We start from the raw sequence: 18,667 nt of genomic DNA on the forward strand, positions 1-18,667 counted from the left end.
AATTTGTGCCCGCTGTCAGCAGTAAGATACAGATGCATAAAAAGAGACGGTGATATGCTAGCTCGTTTACACATGTGTTAAGATGTTAGCCCTTAAAACATGGTGCGATGCTAAAGGGGTGGGGTAACCGGTGAGATATCTGCCACTTTGCTGCAGGGTGATGGGCTGTCAAACTTGTTGGTCAACATCGCATTGGAAGGTGCCATACGCAGGACATGCGTGCAGAGAAGTGCACTATTATTACGATGTTTCATATGCTCCTAGGTTTTGCGGACGATTACGACATCACTAGACTAACCATAAGGCTGGCGTGCAATGAAACGGAACCATGCTTCATGGCATTGCGGATGATATTAGTGATAGAGGGGTGTATTTATGAAGTAGTCGACAAATTTGTGTTCTCTCATTGGAGTTTTCGAGTGTAGGACCCTGCGTTCAATACTCGGTGGAAAACTGGAAAATAGGATATGGCGCAAACGCATGAACCAAAAGGTGAACAAGACATACCAACATGCGGGTATCATCTAACTGATAAAATACGGCTGGCTACAGTGGGTTGACCACGTGGTACGAATGTCAACGGAGCGACCAGCGAAGATGATGTTCATCCGTGAGCCCGGTAGCGATCGGCGACCCGGTAGACCCCGTACTCGTTGGATGTGTGGTGTAGATGAGGACGCGATCGCTGAGTGGTCAGGACGATAGAAGAAGATTACCTCAAGATCGATAATGTAGATACGCATCCTGCACTCGGCAGTGGATCGTTAACGACCTGCCGCCATAATAGTAAGTAATTCTTAATTTTTTTTTGTGTATAATAAATTCGCTGACACTGTTTGAACTTTACCTCTATCATATAGAAATTATGACGGTTTAAAATTCAAAAAATGCGTCAGTACATGGAGCCAAACATGAAAGTACTTATTTATTGGTGATTCTATGCAATTTCTCATTATCGAATCAGAACAAACTTTGGAACAGTTGTTTCATTTTAATAAGGTAATGATTCCTAATGGGGAAAATAGCAAACAGATTATTTCGATTTGATTTTATATTTTGGACACTCTGTTGGCTAATATGAGCAGCCATTTTGTTCCAACTTTTTTGTCTCTGTCACATCCAGAGACAACTTTAGACTCTCCTTTAACTTCTTTCTGATAATATTTAATAATAATGCCTAATATTTCTCACTTATACTGATTTGTGGGCAGTTTGGAGGAATTGAAAATCCTTTCCGAAGAAATCCACCACGTTATCTCGGTACCATTGTAGTACTTCTTCGTTGTAGTGGTAGCTTGGCTAGTCAGGCAAACTTTATAGGTCCATTGTGAGCATCAATATTTAGAAGAATATGTTTTTTCATGTACTCCTACATTTTGGAATCCCTAGTCTTGTTTGTCTCGAAAATCTAAGTTTCTATCCGCATCTCTAAATACTTTGCCAACAATGCATTTCGACTTGCAACGGTCCATTTAGTCAACTTAGTCTGATCTTCCCTGAGGTCACTCATACTCCGGGTAGCTTTGAGACCAGGCTAATTAGAAATTTCCTGAAATTCGTATCTAAAATCAGTAAACGCACAATTCGAAAGATTTCGGATCATTAAAAATGTAACGACAATCCTGGTTATGAGATTATACAATTTTGGTTTCTTTATTTAACCGCCGGTCGGGACTTTGGTGATATAATACCGGCCGAAGTTGGTAACCGTCAGATACTTTCTGTATGGCTGCATATTGGTTGGGGACTGGATTGTATGTAACAATTATTGTAATCGGCTGTCTTCTAATATTGGGTTTGCGATTAGCGCAATTGCATATTTAGCTGTTGATATTTTTCTTCTGCTCTGTTTATTTTCTGAATTACAAAGTTGTGAGTTTTTTTTTGTATATAACGAGAGAGTATAAACACTTTTGTTTGTAACTGACAGCTAATGTTATCGCCTTCGCGAATTATGTTATGTGGTTCCATCCAAAAGTCAGTCGTTTCATGCGAAAGGATTACAGTCACTTCAGCCGTGATCGCCGCCACCCCTTTTGGGAGGTCTTTTGATCCTATTCCTTAAAATCTAACTAGAATAGTTGCACATTGCATATCGGGGTACCGCGGACACCAAGATTCAACGGAAGAGAGGGGCTAGAAAAAGGCATTTTGCTTCGCGGTAAACTTAACTTTTTAAGCTTTTTACGGAATTTTTCTGTTAGTAAATATATGAGATGACTAGATTTCATTCGTTTTCGAGAAGAATCAATTCTCTATTTTGCAATTTTGCCTCCTTTAGGTGGATATTAGCAAGGCAGGGTTAATTATATGTCGCTTAGTACCGAAATTCTAGGATGGAAAGAGAAAGTTTCTAGAGAATGCTAACTGCAAAAAGCAGAAAGATTTGCGCCTGTTTTGTGTTTGTTTTTTTTTTCTTATCATTATTGTTGTTAATTAGTGCTGAAGCATTTAGTGTATTTATAGAAGATATCCAGCGGGCTGGAATCTTTTTCTTTTGTGATGAATGAGTTCAATATTTTAGTCACAATTGCGATATTTAAAAGCTACTACAAGCACATTCAAGTTGAGTAAATATTTCTTTGACTTTAAATAGCTTGTTCGGAGTATACGGGTTGAGAGATTGATGCTCTACGCTGGGTTTTACTTCTGCTGATAAGCGTGATATTTTTGTAGTTTTCCTGATTCTGGTTTGAAACACCTATTTTGGATTTGTAGTTTAGCTAAGCTTTCTTATTTCACGTATAGCGTTGTCTCTAGTAATAGATAATGGCACGCAAAAAGCGGAGTAATGTTTTGCCATGTATAACATAGATAGAAAAAATAGAAGCAAAAAATCGTTGGGTGTAACAAAATGTTGTCACGTTGGACATGTTGAAATAAATAAATAAATTCACCTAAAAACATAATAAATGATGCCAAATTGAGTATATCGTACGATAGGAAATTTAGCTCAAAATGAAATTGTGAATGAAAAGATTTCTAATTCGATTCGATGGGCGATGGAGAGCTTAACAAACTAAATATTTTTTTAATATTTCCTCTCAAAAGCTAATGTTTGATTGAACAGCACATTGAATATATGTATAAAGCTAGATGAGTTTTTGTATAACATTCACATTGAGTACAGGTTATTTGGTTTACTTAGAAAAGACATACCCGATGTAATACTATTTCAATTTTTGTTACAATTTTGTTTTATTTTGATTACTTCGTAATGTAAAACGTTCAATACATATTGTCTTAATATACGACAATTTGAATTAGTGCTTCAAAAACGTACTGTGAGAAAAATAATAACAGGTAGGGATCATAACAATTTAAGCACCGAATTGGAATTGTGTGTGTTTTTTTTTAGTAGACCCAATTGAGAAACTATATAAAAAATAACCTCTTACCAAAAATGTACCCTTCTAAGCGTTCGTCTTTTTTTGGATCCAGCCCAAAAGAAAATTCTATCAAAGCACTTCCAATAGGTTTAAGCCGCTATAAACACTTAACACTATAATGTTCGCCAGGTCGGCTGTTGGAGTTCATTGGGTGCAGAAAGGAGGGATTGCCTACGTACGATGTGTTCAGCCGTACGTACACAGTTTTACTTACCAGTGCGTCCATTGAGTACGAGTGAGACACTTATTGAGGAAAGCCCAACGCAGCGGATAACAGCGGCTCCCAGGATCGATTGATGTCGAGAAACAGTTTTGAGCAGTGCTGGTACACCTCGTCTTCACTGGTGACGATAGATGCCGGGAATGATTCGTCCTACGGGTTATTAACATGGGGGTGGATTATTGCTAGGAATTAGACGTAACACTGCAACGCTCACCTTTTTGGAATGCCAAATGGACTCCAGCATCGAGAGGAATCGTTCCTGTTCGGAGCTCGTTGAAAAGAATACAACTAGATCATCTGAGTTCTCCCGAACTTCCTGACATTCAAACTCCTACAGAATGAACAGATAAAAAGGTTAGAAAATGGTGTACGAGACCACGCTTGGTAGAAATAATAAGGGCCCTACTCACCAAGATGCACCACCAGTTGGATGATATTGCCGGAATCTTGACAGCCGTCATTTCGTTGATGCTGGCGCAGGTTAGCACTTCTACGCCAGAGTTTTTCCCATAGAAACTGCTCATATTGGTGTGGCTTTTCTCCTCGTTTGTGCCCGAAATTAGTCCTTCCACCGAGGACGGACGACGGTAGCTTTGAGTAGGCGAATTTACGGCTAAATTCTTACTAGCCAACTGAAGGCTGCTCTTGGTTGGTGTACTGGTTGTCGAATTGGATCGACGATCGTACATCGCACCGTTGAACCGCGTTGGAGTACTTCCGGTCGAATGGATTGAGCTTATCTGTGGATGAAAATTATTCTAGAATCTTTGCTGACTCTAGGTAACACTCTCACTTACCTCACTAGATGTATCTAAAGTAGTTGAATGCTTTCTTTGGTTTTCTGCCGCCGGAAGCAGCTGCTGAATGTTTGGATTTATATTTTCTTTCGCTGGAGACATCATAGCACTAGAGTTTGCGCTGGTTGAAGCCGTATTCTTTCTCAGGGGAGCACTGAAATCTTCGCGCAAAGTTAGCAGGTGGTTCGAGGTCATTATCAGCGTACATCCAAGCGTTTGACGTCGCTCTTGGAGTTCAAAAAGCTGTAACACACATTTTACTAGGTTAGTATCACTCTAAAACAGTAGCGAAAGGTGAAACTCACACCACTGGCAGCCTGCACTAAAGCCTGTAACCAATCAGAAGCCACGTACTCATCCGGAGCAGCCAACTGGAGCGCGCCTGTTCGGAGCAACAGCTCAAAACAGTACGGTCTTCCGGAATGCAGCGAACGTCTTGCTCCTTGGCACTCGGCCAAAGCGACGGCCCACGTAGGAAGTTTTTGACTTGCATCCGCGAATAGGTACAGCACGCCAGCTCTGTGAAAAATAATTCATTAATTCCAGCATGCCTGTAAAACTTCAAAATTGTCTACTTACTTTAGCAAAAAATAACCAGCAGCCCAGTTATCGACAAACCCTGCGTGCGACATCCGGCGATGCATCAGCGGACCCTTGATGTGCGGTCCGAGCGGTTCTTCTTCACCACCCAGTGTTCCCGCGGGAACATTCACCACTGCGTAGTATTTCCAAGAATCTTCCCGACTAACATTCGAATTATCCCTCACGAAGGCTTGCAGCGGAGCCAAATGATCCAGAGTCAGCTGTCCGACCGCTGGCAAAATCGATCCACCTCTTCTGGCGCAAAGTTCCAAGCTTGCAACCAAACCATCCGCCGGATAAGGCCCTCCAGCGAGCAAAACTTGCTGCATATCACGAGCCGAGTTACTCAGCAGAACCGTATTCCCGTAGGGACCAACCAGTATCACATCCAGCTCCGAGTAAGGAAGCACAAACTTATTGCACAGCCGATTCCGAACCTGATCCGTTACATACAGTGTTTTATCGGTCAGAAACACAAGCACCGGAGTCATGTAACCCTCTCGACTGTAGCCATTATACAGCTTGAAAACCTTCATCAACACCTCATTCTCATTACGGAAAATGTGCAACCGATTTCCGTTGAAAATTTCCACCGGAATCTCTCCCACACCGACGCCACCACCATCGAACTTAATATCACCAAGCGCCAGTCCATAGCCGGCCTGTTCAACGTGCAAATCGTTCAGCTGTATGCGGTCCAACTGACAAGCCGACGAACTCAGCTCAATTTCCATCGCAATCTCAGCGTTTAGATCTTCAATCAGTTCACGATTGAGCGACCTAACTTTCGTTTTGGGAACCAAATTATCAAACAGTTTCCGCTCAGTGTTCAGCTTCGACTGAAAGAAACTGTTCTGTTTGATGGTCACTTCCAAAATTTTCTTCTGCGTTACGTTCCGTAGAAAGCGATTGATGAGCGAGCTTTTCGAGGTGGAAGTCGAACTCGCTGAAGCTGTCATTGGGTTGTGATGCCGTCGGCCGCCACCGAGTGGAGCAAACAAACTGGAACGTTCCGACGCGAGCATCTCGACAACATCAGGCTGTGGGGTTGGTGTACTGCTAGCCGTCGACGGATAGTCCAGTATGACTATATCGCTGCTATCCTTGTCGGTTTCATTGGTCGCGCTCGTGGTAACCGTGAGGATATCATCAAACTCGTCCGAAATGAGCTGTCGTTCTACGTTGAGAGTTCGACCTGGTGGAAGCGGCGGCAGACCACCAAGATTAAACAGATCGGGGCTCATGCGAGCACGGGACGAATCTACGCGTGTTGTTAAGGACTTTTTACGCAGCGGTGATGGGAGGTGACGATTTTTGCTGCCAATTGAACCACGAGGTGAGCTGAGATTGCTGTGAAGTTGTTGCTCGCGTGACGATGCTAAAATAAAACAATTGTAATAAAATAATTTTAAACCATATGCCTTGCTACTTTACCTTTCTTTTGCTCCTTACCGCTTTCGGACTGAATAGAAGAGCTACGGTCGCTGTCACAGGACGAAATTGTGCTGCTTTCCAATCGGCCCTGGCTCTTATCCGAACTTTTTTCCGTCCAATCCCCTAATCCACTGTCGAGTTCATCCGCCGATTGCTTACGAGGTTTTATCGAACTGGTTACTGTAGGCTGTATTTGTGGTATTACTTCCGTTCCATCACCACCACTGCGTGTGCCTGTACTGGCTGTTGTTGGTGAGGTTGCACCCGAACTTATTACCGTCATCTTTTGGAAAATATTAGACAATTTCTTTTTGATCTGCGTTTTACCGATAAACGAGCCACTGGTAGTTTCACCAACCGGGAGTTCCTTCTGACTGAGAGATTCGTCTGTGACGGAATTGTTGTCCCCATCTTCGTAGCAATAGGAAACTCCGGTGTGTTCGAATACCGTACTTTCGCCATTGATTATGAATTTGTTGCGGTACGGAGCTGTCGGTTGCTGCTGTTCAAATAGCTGCTCCGATTGTGGCTGCTGCTGCTCTTGTTGATTTTTATCCTCCTCTTCCACGCTGTTCTTGCGACTGGGAGCGAACAAATCTTCGTCGTTCTTACGCCGCAACTGTTCGTCCACATTGTGAACGTACTTTTTCGGTCCGTTCGGTTTGTTACTGTTGAAACCACCATCCAGGCTTTTCGAGAGAAAATTTTTCGGTTTTTGAACTACGGTGAAGTCATCGATCATTGGATCGTTTGCCTCCGGTATACACTCTCGCACCGTGGAAATATCTTCCGAACCTTCCGGAACTCCACGTTCCGGTAGAGCAATTCCGAAAATGTCCTTTAGTGAACCGAAAATCATCTTACTGTTATCTATCACCGATAGGTGATGGACATTGAATTTTTTAACCTTCTTAGTCAGATCATATTCCGGGACGACAATGTTAGTGTACATCATATTTCGTTTGGTTTTCTTCAAACAGCTGCTCTTCGGCTTCTTCTCCTTGCTCCAAACCGATTTCGTAACACGTTCGCTTGCGCCCATACTGTTGCCGTTAAATTCGTCCAAATGTTCAATGTTTGGCTCGCTGTAGTAGCAACTATCCAGTATGATATTATTGTTGTTATTATTTTGACCGATGCATTCGCAGCTGTTGGATTTGCTCTGCTTGTAATTCGTCGCTTCGTTACTGCTACCCGAGTCCAGGCTCGAGTTGGAATCCGAATGGCAGCACTCGTAGAACTCTTTACCGTCTTTGATTCTTTGCTTCGCCGCGGCACGTTTTTCCGGTGGACCATACTCGAAAACACCCGAGTTGTCATACTTGACGTAGTTCTTTTCATCCTCGATGTTTTCGAAGACGTCTGCAATAAACGAAACTATGATTTAGTATAAAATACATTTGAAACGCAAATGTTTTGTTGAGGATCGTTTGGTTTTAAATAAACTGATAACTGAACCCATAAAATACCCTGTGATACCATAGAGATGGTGCAAAATAAAAAAAAAAGCGATAAGCTCTCATAATTTTCACACAACAGATATTGTGTGTTATCTCTGTTTGTTAACGAGCATGGAGTATATTTCAAAACAGTTTCGGCAAACTTAAAATGTAGGGGAACAAGGGGCAAGATCGCCATACGGGGCAGCATGGGCATATGTTATTTTTAGGTTTCTGGTAGTAATTTTGGAACTGTTATAAGTTTAAATCATTAACATTAATTTGAAGATGTAATTTCATTCAAAATAACTGGAGAAAACAAATTCATTTTAACACAATAAACAATTGTATCATTCATGCACGTCTCGCGTATAATATTATAGCTTACAAGCGCGAAAAATAAGGGTTTTTGCATGCGTATATGTCGTTTTAGGCTCGAACGTTTATTTTCGGTAATCGTTATTGATATTCAAACAGTTTCAATAAATACTACAGTGTTTTTAAATGAAACATCATCTACAAACAGCTCTTTTTCATAAGTGTTCCTCATGGGGTAGATTGGGCACTGCTGGTAGGGGCAAAATTGCCATATCTATGCACGAAAACATAACCTACAAACAACAAATAACGAATACCCACCAAAAGGCAAGCATTAAAATAAAACCGGAAACGAATTCAAAAAGGATTCACTATGCGATGTTTGCGGTTGTTGTTTCAGTTTCTCTCATAATGGCGAAGGATGGAACATGTGTTCAATCTGTAACGTGTGGTTACATTTATGCAAAAGAGATGTGTGTCCAGGATGCATGCAATGATGTAATATTTGTTGACAATCATTAAAATAAAGTTACCTAAAGTTGAATTTTGTCATGTTTTATCATTTCTTCAACCGCATAGTAGTGTTTTATGGACCCAAACCTTATTTTTATATGCGGGCAAATTCATGGATAATCTTCAAATTGAAAAAGGCTAAAAAATCATGTTGTTTTGGAGTATAAATAGTGAAACAGGAAAGGGAAACTTTGTTACGGTACCTACGATTGTACGATACATTGATACATTGTTTAATGTTTGCTTGAAATCGAAAAATATGAACATGCCCATTATGCCCCATAGGTATGCCCAATTTACCCCGTACCGCGACCAGCATCATATATTTTAGTGACTTAGGAAATTATTTATAAATATTCAAATAACCTTTTTCTTTAGTTTTCAATGTAGTAACTCTTGAGTATTATTCTTACTCTATGTAGTAAAAATGTATTCAGTAGCTTTTTGCTCACTTTGCCCTAACAATTTGCTAAGAAGCTTAAGGTGCTCATCTTGCCTCTTGTTCCCCTATTTAGTTTGACCCCAATAGATAAAGCAAGACTAAATATAAAACGCAATAATTTCAAAGAACAAGTTCATCCTAATCAACTAAACTCACCTGTCTTTCCATAGTCTAACACATCCGAGCAAGCATTCCTGTACACATACTGCCGATTCTGATCGGCATCTTCGTCCCCATAGTCAAATCCATCGTCGTTATGTTCCGAGCACCAGGAGTAACGCCCTTTCGTTCCCACCGGTTGTTTGTTTTGTTTTCCAGATTTGTAGGTGATAAAACCGTGCTCAATATGGATGTTATCAGTTTTTGTATTCTTCAGAATATCCTCGTGGAAGGAAACTCTCTTCTTCGGTGTTTTGCTTTGTATCTGACCAGATTTCTTGACTCTTCTTCTATAAACAATGTTTTCGGTATCGAACGTGGAACACGTACTGGAGATCATTTCCTCCGGTAGTTGGCTGCTAGTCATAGCTTGTTCCACCTCCTCATCAGCACCACCCGCAGCACCTGTTTCCGGTTTTTGGTAATCGATCTCAACAAACTTACCCATTTCTTCCTTTACCGGACTATCCAGTATCCTTGGCTTACCAGCATTGTTATTATTGTTCTGCAAGTTGGTTACTTCAAACTCGAAACCACCGGCACTGGAAATCATCGATTCGTTCAGACCACTAGACTCGGAGTCCAGTAGCTGAACACCGGAGTCGCTGGGGGTCGTATCATCTAACAAGCTTGCTACGCTACTCGTCATCGCTGCTGGTCCAGAAGCAACCGTTGAATCATCCAAAAGCTTGTTGTCATCGAGTTTGTCACAGCAGATACTATTATTATTGTTGGCACCCCGAAGGACTTCCGGGTTTTCTATGAAACAAAAAAAAAAATCATTTAAAATCACACCACCGCACACACGTTATCCAAACACAGGATTTAAAACTAATTCCTACCCAGCTTTAAAGCAACTACTTCCATAGTTTTAGAAAAACAGTCGCAATTGCTGCTGCAAAAACTTTTTTCGCAGACCTGCGAAAATAATCTATCGATTTTTCCCACTTCGGTACTGCTCTCTTTGTCGAAGGGAACAGAAAATTGCTCGCTTCGATGAGGAACACTTTTGATCACTATTTGCCCAGAGTATTCGTAAATGGATACATTTTTCTTCTTAGAACACTTTGCACTACCGACTGGGAGGAACCCGTCCTCATTGGGTTACATTTAAACGACTAAATAAGGATTTTATTCCACGGTCAGTCAACACAACTGGTAGCCATATCTTGCGTTCGATTCTTCGATTTTTCTCTGGCAGCGAGAATGATGCAAAACTTTGACGTTTTGCGGGCAGGGTTGCGCCACAGGATGGAGAAGCAAATTTTAGTACAAGGTGTTTATTGACTACACACAAAGAAAATATTACCAAGCGAACACGTAAAGCTGAAGATTTCCCGCATAAACAAATACCATACACGAATTGTTTCCCGTATAGTATCTTAACCATTTATAAAACAGTCACATAACCATTTACATACCATATCAGCTTTAGTTTTGACCATCTAGTTTATAGTAAACTGAGAAATAACCATTTGGTGAACTAGGCGTTAGGTATGGTTAACATTCAAAAACAGCGATTTTCCCGAACATATATTTTTCAATATTGTACACGATATGGTAAAATAATAATCCAAAATTTTGTACTAAAACTATTCTTCAAATAGTATATATATGTTATTTTGCAGTAGTTTCCAGTTGTTCAGGTATCATTTCATGAATGGTATATTTATATTGATTTATATTCTGATAATCGTTCGTGGAATAGTCGTGATATTGTTTTGAATATAAAGATTGTTAGTGGCGATTTCTTTATATTTTTGCAAAATCATGTTTTTGATTTTCAGCTGCAGATATCATCACTTGCCAGCCATCTTGCACATTTCTTTTTGTGACTGGTCATATTTGTATTCTTCCAGGCTGCGAGGGGCGCTGTTTTGCATTTGTCGTCGTGCAATGTGGACTTCAACATCGTTCTGCTCGGAGATACTGGATAGAAAAAAGGATTGTATAAATACTAAAGCCGAAAGATTTGTGACCAATTTGATTACCTTTCATTATAGTTTGACAAACACCTGCGACTACAGCGTTTACTGGAAGATATCTCTTCGCTTTTCGTGGTGGACAAACAGTGCTCACTATCCTATTTGGGGATACTGAATATAAATAGTTTAAGTCATTCAGTTTAGTAAAGTAATAACTGATGTAAGACATTATCACGAACAGTTACCATACTTCATTAAGTACAGTTAAAATCCTTACCGCTTCAGCAATGGTTTTTGATTATGCGGGTTTTCACAAATACAGTGCTTTTTCGATTTTATCAACATTCGTTTTTATCACTACTCGCCAAATTAACGGTCGGTTTTCTCACGCTTTATATTTCGATCCTATCACGCTTCTTAAAAAAATTCTAAATCGAGAATTATGGAGTTTAAGTTGTAGAAAGTGTTTTCAAAACTTAATTCTCATATGTGCCTTGTGTCAAAGACGAGAAACAAGATAAAAAAGTGTCAGATTTTCTCATATACCTTGCAAACTTTAAGTAATGTGGCGCCCCTGAATGACTCCCAGAAACATTATTGATAAATGTGTGTGTATAATATGCATAAACTACCAAATACGAGCTTGACGATAACAACTACAGAAATACCTCTTGTCAAACGTGCCAAACCGATAACACGCATAAAGAACAGTTGAAGTTTTTTGGACGCGTTGAGGGCGTATCGACCTTGTTTACAGTCAGGTAGGTACCTATGCGTCTTGTTATGGTTCGTCTTAGCTACATATTGCATGTGTATAGTTTTTATGAACTCATAATTTGCCCATTTTTCTGGATAGGTCATATCTGTTACAATTAGGTCATATTTATTACGTTTAATTGTGTCATAATTTTGTATGAAGCGTATTTCATTGACTATGGAGCAAAAATTATGCATTATTTCGACCAGTTAAAAAAAAAGTTCTTTTCAAAGCTCAAACTGCGGAGCAGTTTAGTGTTTATGAAACGTCGATTTGAAAATAATATAATCTACTGGTTTCACAGTTCCTCAGGGCATCTTCAGCGGTGGTCCAAATCGTTGTTTTGTTCTATTTTTTTTGGAACAAACTCAAATTCACTGCTGCACCGGTGGTGTAAATTTTGTTTTATACCAGATCTAAATTGAAAAAAATTGAAACTGGTATACGTTTTGGTCTATTTTTGTCACTTTTTGGAACAAGAAATAGACCGTTCTAAAACCCTTTGTACGCTACCAATAGGTGGGTAAAATGTCATTTTAATTGAATACCTCATTTCTAGCTATTTTCATATAAGCGTTTTGCGAGTGTTGGGGAATAAACAAAACAAAGATTTTTTATGACAATTCACAATTCATTTTTGTGGCTTTTCTGAAGAAGAAAATGAACAGGTTTGTCATTTTTGACTTCAAGGAAACCAGCAAAAGGGGGAACTCTGAAAGGCCATAACCGTAGGCTCAACTACTTGGTTTGCAACCACCAGGATGACAAATATGTTGGCTATTCGCCTTAATCGTATTAAGACTAGAGGAGAACTTGAGAGGCCAGAAAAATGTTCCTCGAAGACACTGAACTGAAAACGTTCAAAATGCTGGGGTGACATTGAGCATTTTGTTTCGAGCAACTCGAACGAAACTAGATGATCGTTGGGGGCGTTATGTTTCGTTTTTCGTATTTTTTGACTTTGCGGGTTAGATGAGCCGCAGGACAAATGACAATGACTGCTCCTTTTAAGCTTGAAGCATAACTGGCAGTATGTGACCTACTCGAAAATAGCGAAAATTGTTTGAATCAAGCTGCGCAATGCCACCCAATATCCTCAAAACCCAAACCAAGTTTTAGGAACTGCAAGATGTTGAAAGATTGATGAGACAAAAACGAAAAATGAACACCTACGCGATCAAATATTTTTCGCTATCCTCCGTAACCCTACTTGTAGCAGAAATTTTCGATCATACCAATCCATGCTGAGAAATGTCACTGACGCTCGGGTCAAACCGTCAAATCCATAGACTTGTGGATATAAAGTGTCTTGCCAAAGTAATCGTTTAATGTGCGTAAAAATTATCGAATTTCCGTTTGTTAAATATTGAGTGTTTTTTATTATAACAAGTTTCATTAACTGATAGCATGGGGGTATTGAATTGTTGACAGTGTGACAGATGACAGCGGTTTAAAACAACAAGATATACAACACCGGTGCGGAGAACGAAAAGTTGGTCCATATTAGCTGGTTCTATTCAGATTTCGCTGGTGTAAATCTAGTATAAAGTTGTTTCAAAAATAGACCACCGCTGAAGATGCCCTCATGAACAAGCATTAGTTTCTCTTAACTATTTTTAAATAGGAATGTAAACTTGCCCTTGCCTTGAGTTTTCGAAAATGATTGGTAGAAAAATATTATAACATTTTTTTTTTGTTTTGTCGTTTGAATCTTCAACATATATTTCATTGAACTATGAACGGGCATTATTTTACTCGAAATATCAATAATTTAGATCGTATTCAACAAAAACAAGAAACGATTGTCATCATTTTGCCAAATTCGCTCAGAATTCGTTGATGCTATTGGCGATTTAACGCAACGACCGTACGACCTCTGGACAGTGTTGCCACAGGTACAAATTTATCTGGAAAGCTACAGATTTTTTCGTTTTTTTTTCTGGTACAGATTCTGTATGGTTCAGATTACAGATTTTTGTGAAAAGGTACAGATGAGTACAGATTTTTCAAAGAGTCTTTTAATTAAACTGTTATTTTTATCTTGGTGCACTTGAAATAACTCGAGGTGCACCACTTGGAAGACAAAACAAAACCAAACATTTCTGTAAAGCTCAATGCGAAAGGCCAATTTGTGTTTTGATGCAATCGTTGCTATAGGCCTGCTTCCCTTCTCGGAACACTTGAAAACGAATTCCAAAATCAATGAAAATATGTATTAACGTCATCAACCAAACGAATAATTTACAACTTCTGCATTTTTTATGGTTAACAAAAGTGGGCCTTCTATGCAACACAAATTTCACAGGTAAAATCTGTACCTGATCTGTACAGATTTTCAGAAGGAAAAAGTACAGATGAAAAAGAATTTTGCCCTTCCAATACAGATGAAAATGAGGCAACACTGCTTCTGGATTTGAATTTCAGAATTAGAAAAATGATTGTAGATTTAATTTTTAGCCAAGGCTGATATACACTGGAGACTGTTTTTCGTGCGGTATTGCGTAAAATGGATGTTCTTGGCGTCAAGAAGAATACACCTGGTTAGAAACTTTTAGCAGCATCTAGTAGACTGCTTACTGTCAAGAAAATACATATTAAATTGCAAATATATGAGATCCGGTTTAGTTTCTGATTTGAGGTTATGTTTTTACAGGATTTGGTAGGTACATAGCGTGTTGGAATTGTATTTTCTTAGTTTAAATCGACCGTTTAGTAAATAAAATCTAAATTTTTAAAGTTTTCCGCTACGTAAACTTGTGATAACTCACTCCAAATGGAATCTTCATTAAAGCCCTAGAGTAAAAGTTTGGCCGACTGTCACTGAAAAGTTCCAATCGAACGGTTGCTAATGATAAATGTTAAAATAATGTTGAATGCATTTGTATCAATTTTGTTGTAATGAGGAATTAGCAACAATAAAAAAAACCTCACGGATCGATGCAAAGGAACGGTCTTAAGCAGCTGCAATGACCAAAGCACTACAACCGGTAGTTCTAGAGTTCTAAAGGAGTATGATAGGGTAGGGAACATATTCTAAGCAGCTTTAGGAACCGCCTGTGTATTCAGACGAAATACTCGAAATCTGTTGGGTGAAATTCAAACAGTAGTATATCAATATGTTCTCTATCGTTTTGTCTGTTAGAATTTGTTTTCAGATTGTAAAACTAAGTTAGCAAACTTTAACAATAATCAATTAAAATTACCAATCGAGAGACACTATTCCAATCACCCCGAACCTATTTTAAGCAATTTCCATCTGTTTTGCAGGCGTTTTTCTCAGCACCCGAAGTGGCTCCTAGATGGCTGCAATATAGTTCGATCTGTTTCTAATGATCTTTGTTCACAGATTTCTTTGTGATTAACGATATTTCTTATATTCGTAAGACAGCTAGACAATCAAAGTTTTCGTTTCCATCATTGAAATTGTCGATATTGATCAAAATTCAGGAGTTTTAGGCCTTGTTTCTTCGACTGATTAAAATAGGCGCTACTGCTTAAACCGTTCCTTACCACACATCCTTTACGTGTTTATCACTGCGACTACACTTTCAAATGTACAGTGAGGGATAGGAAACGTCATTCCCTCGAGAAAAACTGGATGGCTTTCGAATCAAAAGTTAAAAAAATTTCTTCATCTTTCTCCAAATCATTTCTCCAAATTTCACTCAAATAAAAATATTCCACCAGTGGTCATTTGGCGTGGTTTTGCTTCAATTGAAATTAAGTTACTCATCCCAGCAGTGCGTAACCCTGAAAGTTGTACTAAAAACTTCAGCTGTTTCTCAAAATAAAAACTGAAATAGAAAGACGTCACTAATCGATTTCCTCCACACAAAACAGAAAAGTTGCAATCGGACGAAAAAGTGTAAATAACAGTGAAACGAAAATCAAGCCAAAACTTTGTAACACTTGCAGACCAGGTAACGGGCACGGTAAGATGACCAATCCACAATGAGTGACCATAATCCGCCGGGCCGAGGTATCAGTAGTAACTCCATCAGCAAACGTCCCCGTCTGCTATCGTTCCAAGGTCCAAGCTCGGAGTCTGCCACCGTGGAACGCCCTCCAATGGCGGCCGGGCCATCATCCAGTTCGCTGGAGGAAATCAATGTGAGACAGCCGGCTTTGGCCGCACCAGATCTGGCCAGTTGGCAGGAAGCACAGATTGCTGCCTGCATCGAAGATAACACCATTAACATGGTGCTAGAACAGTATCTGAGTTTTTTTGAAGCCCGTCATAACGGCGTAGAAGCCGAGATGATGGCCCGTGCGGAGGTTGCCGAGATGGAACACCAGCAGGAGGTGTTAATAGAAGATCGTGCAATCATGGCCGCTATCAACGAGCGCGGTTTGCAGCCAGTACAAGTTGATGTCGATGGGGATTCTGCTGAGGGTGACAACGACGAAAATGCCGTCCCGGGTGTTGTACCAGCAGTAGCAGTTGATCTTCGAGAAGACATTGCAAACGACGAGGGTCTAGAGTTACTTGAGTCAGCTGTTGTCGCGGCAATCCAGGAAAAGGGTTTGGCAAGCACCGCACGCAATCAGAGTGGAGCATTGGAGGATGGAACTGCCGGAAGCTAGTGCATTCGTTGCAAACATGCATGGACTTTTTCATCAATATTTAGCGTTCAGTCATGTGTTAGGATGTAGATTCAATATGAAAGCATTAGCCTGTAAGCTCATCCGTAGGGACAATGGAAAAGCGCGACCCGCGAAAACGATGAAAAACAGTAACATTCTATGTTAATCATTTGATTTTGCCAGCTTTGATGTTTCTTCGAGTGGTTCTTAAAAAATTTAGGATGAACTGACATCGTACAAGTAAAGGCTCATAATGACGCTTTCTTCATACAAAATAAGAGGCATGATCGTGATCGCGCCTTCCAATTTGTATCGAGAAGGCGCCACTACGGCGTGTGTGTTTTTGGGCCTTAAGCGTTTGTAAACTCTTTCTGTTCTGCTACCCGCGAATTGTTTTGTCGCGAATTACCACTGTCTCTACTCATCCGGTAAGGGGGATTATCTCTTATTGGATCACAATAAAACTTTTTTTTTATTTTATCCTGAGAAATAAACGAATAATAACGTACTAAGAGCAATAAAGTTGTTTGCAGTAAAAGATTCGGGGTCGATTTTTCTCTTCGGGCAGGTTCCTGTTCTCATAGTCAACAAAAAATGCTGAATGTCAAAATAATAAATTATTCTCTTACCAGATCACTTGAAGGGGTCTTACTCGCTTGAGGTATTGTTGTTTGTGTGGTCAATAGCATCGACCGGTGTCCACTCTTGTGTGGGGGACCCTGATAACGTATATATTTAAAACCTCTAGAATTTTGAAACATCTATTCATGAGGTTTCTCAGCTGAAAACTCATTTACAAAATTAACACTAAATTTCTTCAGTATATCGTTTTTACAACTTCAAAATGCCTCTTTCACAGTCATTCATTCTTCAAAGTCGTATGCAGCCCCTGGGACAACCCCCCTCCATTCCCAAATCCTGCTCTGGTTGTATGCAACCGATTTTTAATCAATTCATCTTCGAAAAAGACCTTTCCCCTAGTTGCGTTAAAAACCATTAGATTCAAAAAACGTGTAAGGAAAAAATTCGAACAACTTTTAAATTGGTCTACGATTTGCTAGAGAGAAACTTTGCAAGAGAGCAAAGTTCGAGCGAAATTGAGGGCGGAAACGCCTGGTCGGTCGGCGAAATCATATCGTTAGCTGGGCAATTTATATCAGATTGATCCAAAAACGGTAAAAAGTATCTGCATGAACTGGGTTTAAAACTTGGAATATAAGTACCATAAAAATGACAAAGTAGTGTTTTGGCCAGACCTTGTATTATCACACTATGCTAATGCAACTTTAGCGGATTTGCGACAAGGCAATATCGTGTTTATTCCGAAAGGATACAATCCTCAAAATGTGCCACAGCTGCAGTTTATTGAAACTTTCTGGGCAAATTTGAAGCGAATGGTTTACCATAATGGTTACAGAGCCAAACACGTCGATTGTTTGATAGAAAAATCCTAGGCGTAACTACGGGGGGGCTAGGGGGGCCCTTCCTAAAATGGCCCCCCTCCAAAAATTTCCCAGAGAATGGTTGTATTTAATATAAATACATTTCATACTTTTTATCAGAGCATCAAAATCAACACAAATTGAGATGTTATCATTCATTAACTAAAAACTAGTACTGCACCCAGAATCGATTCTCAAACCTAGCTCTCTTACTTACCTTACCAGTGCGCTCGAGCTGTATCAAGTTGTTCACAGGGTTGTCGTCCGGCATCCTCACGACGTGATCGGCCCACCGCAAGCTAATGACTTTTGCTAGGTGTGTAATGGGGTTCTCTCCAAGCAGCGCGTGTTCATGCACTGTCGCCATTATCCGTCGTCCATATGTACTTCACCGTAGATAGTCCGTTAAGGCCCTCCACCAGAAGCGTCGTTGTATCGATTCCGTAGAGGACTACCGGTCGTATCAGGTAGGTACAGCAACTGTTCGCTAACTTGGCGACGAGCACTTCCCAGTTATTGAAATCAGCTCGCTAACTGGTTGGTCATCTCAACGCCGAGAAGGAGTTCGATGGATAACGCTGCTTCGCGACAACTTCATAAAAGGCTTTCGTTCTCAAGTTGATCACCAAATAGGGAAGCCACAACTACAAACTTATTTCTCAA

The 18,667-nt window shown here is 40.0% G+C and overlaps 2 protein-coding genes and 1 long non-coding RNA gene across 3 annotated transcripts; 1 reads left to right on the top strand and 2 right to left on the bottom strand.

Annotated features, from left to right (window-relative positions):
• Positions 1 to 1,626: 1,626 nt before the first annotated feature.
• On the bottom strand, positions 1,627 to 10,498 carry LOC129729556 (uncharacterized). The gene is made up of 9 exons (XM_055688204.1): positions 10,139 to 10,498; positions 9,294 to 10,055; positions 6,426 to 7,787; positions 4,989 to 6,369; positions 4,715 to 4,928; positions 4,410 to 4,652; positions 4,023 to 4,352; positions 3,827 to 3,943; positions 1,627 to 3,762 (listed from the first exon to the last, which is right to left on the bottom strand). The coding sequence occupies exons 1-9, from the start codon at positions 10,161 to 10,163 to the stop codon at positions 3,634 to 3,636; spliced, it is 4,563 nt and encodes a 1,520-aa protein (XP_055544179.1). The 5' UTR covers positions 10,164 to 10,498; the 3' UTR covers positions 1,627 to 3,633.
• Positions 10,499 to 11,090: 592 nt separating this feature from the next.
• LOC129732357 (uncharacterized) lies at positions 11,091 to 11,538 on the bottom strand. Its single transcript, XR_008729246.1, has 3 exons — positions 11,499 to 11,538; positions 11,288 to 11,392; positions 11,091 to 11,225 (listed from the first exon to the last, which is right to left on the bottom strand). It is a non-coding gene; the product is annotated as an uncharacterized LOC129732357 (long non-coding RNA).
• Positions 11,539 to 15,749: 4,211 nt separating this feature from the next.
• LOC129728076 (uncharacterized) lies at positions 15,750 to 17,102 on the top strand. Its single transcript, XM_055686451.1, has one exon. It carries the CDS (start codon positions 15,930 to 15,932, stop codon positions 16,560 to 16,562), a length of 633 nt encoding a protein of 210 aa, XP_055542426.1. The 5' UTR covers positions 15,750 to 15,929; the 3' UTR covers positions 16,563 to 17,102.
• The last annotated feature ends 1,565 nt before the right edge of the window (positions 17,103 to 18,667 follow it).

Source organism: Wyeomyia smithii, chromosome 3 (assembly GCF_029784165.1).
Source record: "Wyeomyia smithii strain HCP4-BCI-WySm-NY-G18 chromosome 3, ASM2978416v1, whole genome shotgun sequence".
NCBI lineage: Eukaryota > Metazoa > Arthropoda > Insecta > Diptera > Culicidae > Wyeomyia > Wyeomyia smithii.

Excerpts from the sequence above, each read along its gene's own strand:
- LOC129728076 (XM_055686451.1), top strand. The coding sequence starts at position 15,930 with ATGAGTGACCATAATCCGCCGGGCCGAGGTATCAGTAGTAACTCCATC.
- LOC129729556 (XM_055688204.1), bottom strand. The coding sequence starts at position 10,163 with ATGGAAGTAGTTGCTTTAAAGCTGG. Across the intron at positions 7,788-9,293 it reads GTTAGACTATGGAAAGACAG|ACGTCTTCGAAAACATCGAG; the intron begins GTGAGTTTAGTT and ends CGTTTATTGCAG. Across the intron at positions 4,653-4,714 it reads TAGTGCAGGCTGCCAGTGGT|CTTTTTGAACTCCAAGAGCG; the intron begins GTGAGTTTCACC and ends TGTGTGTTACAG.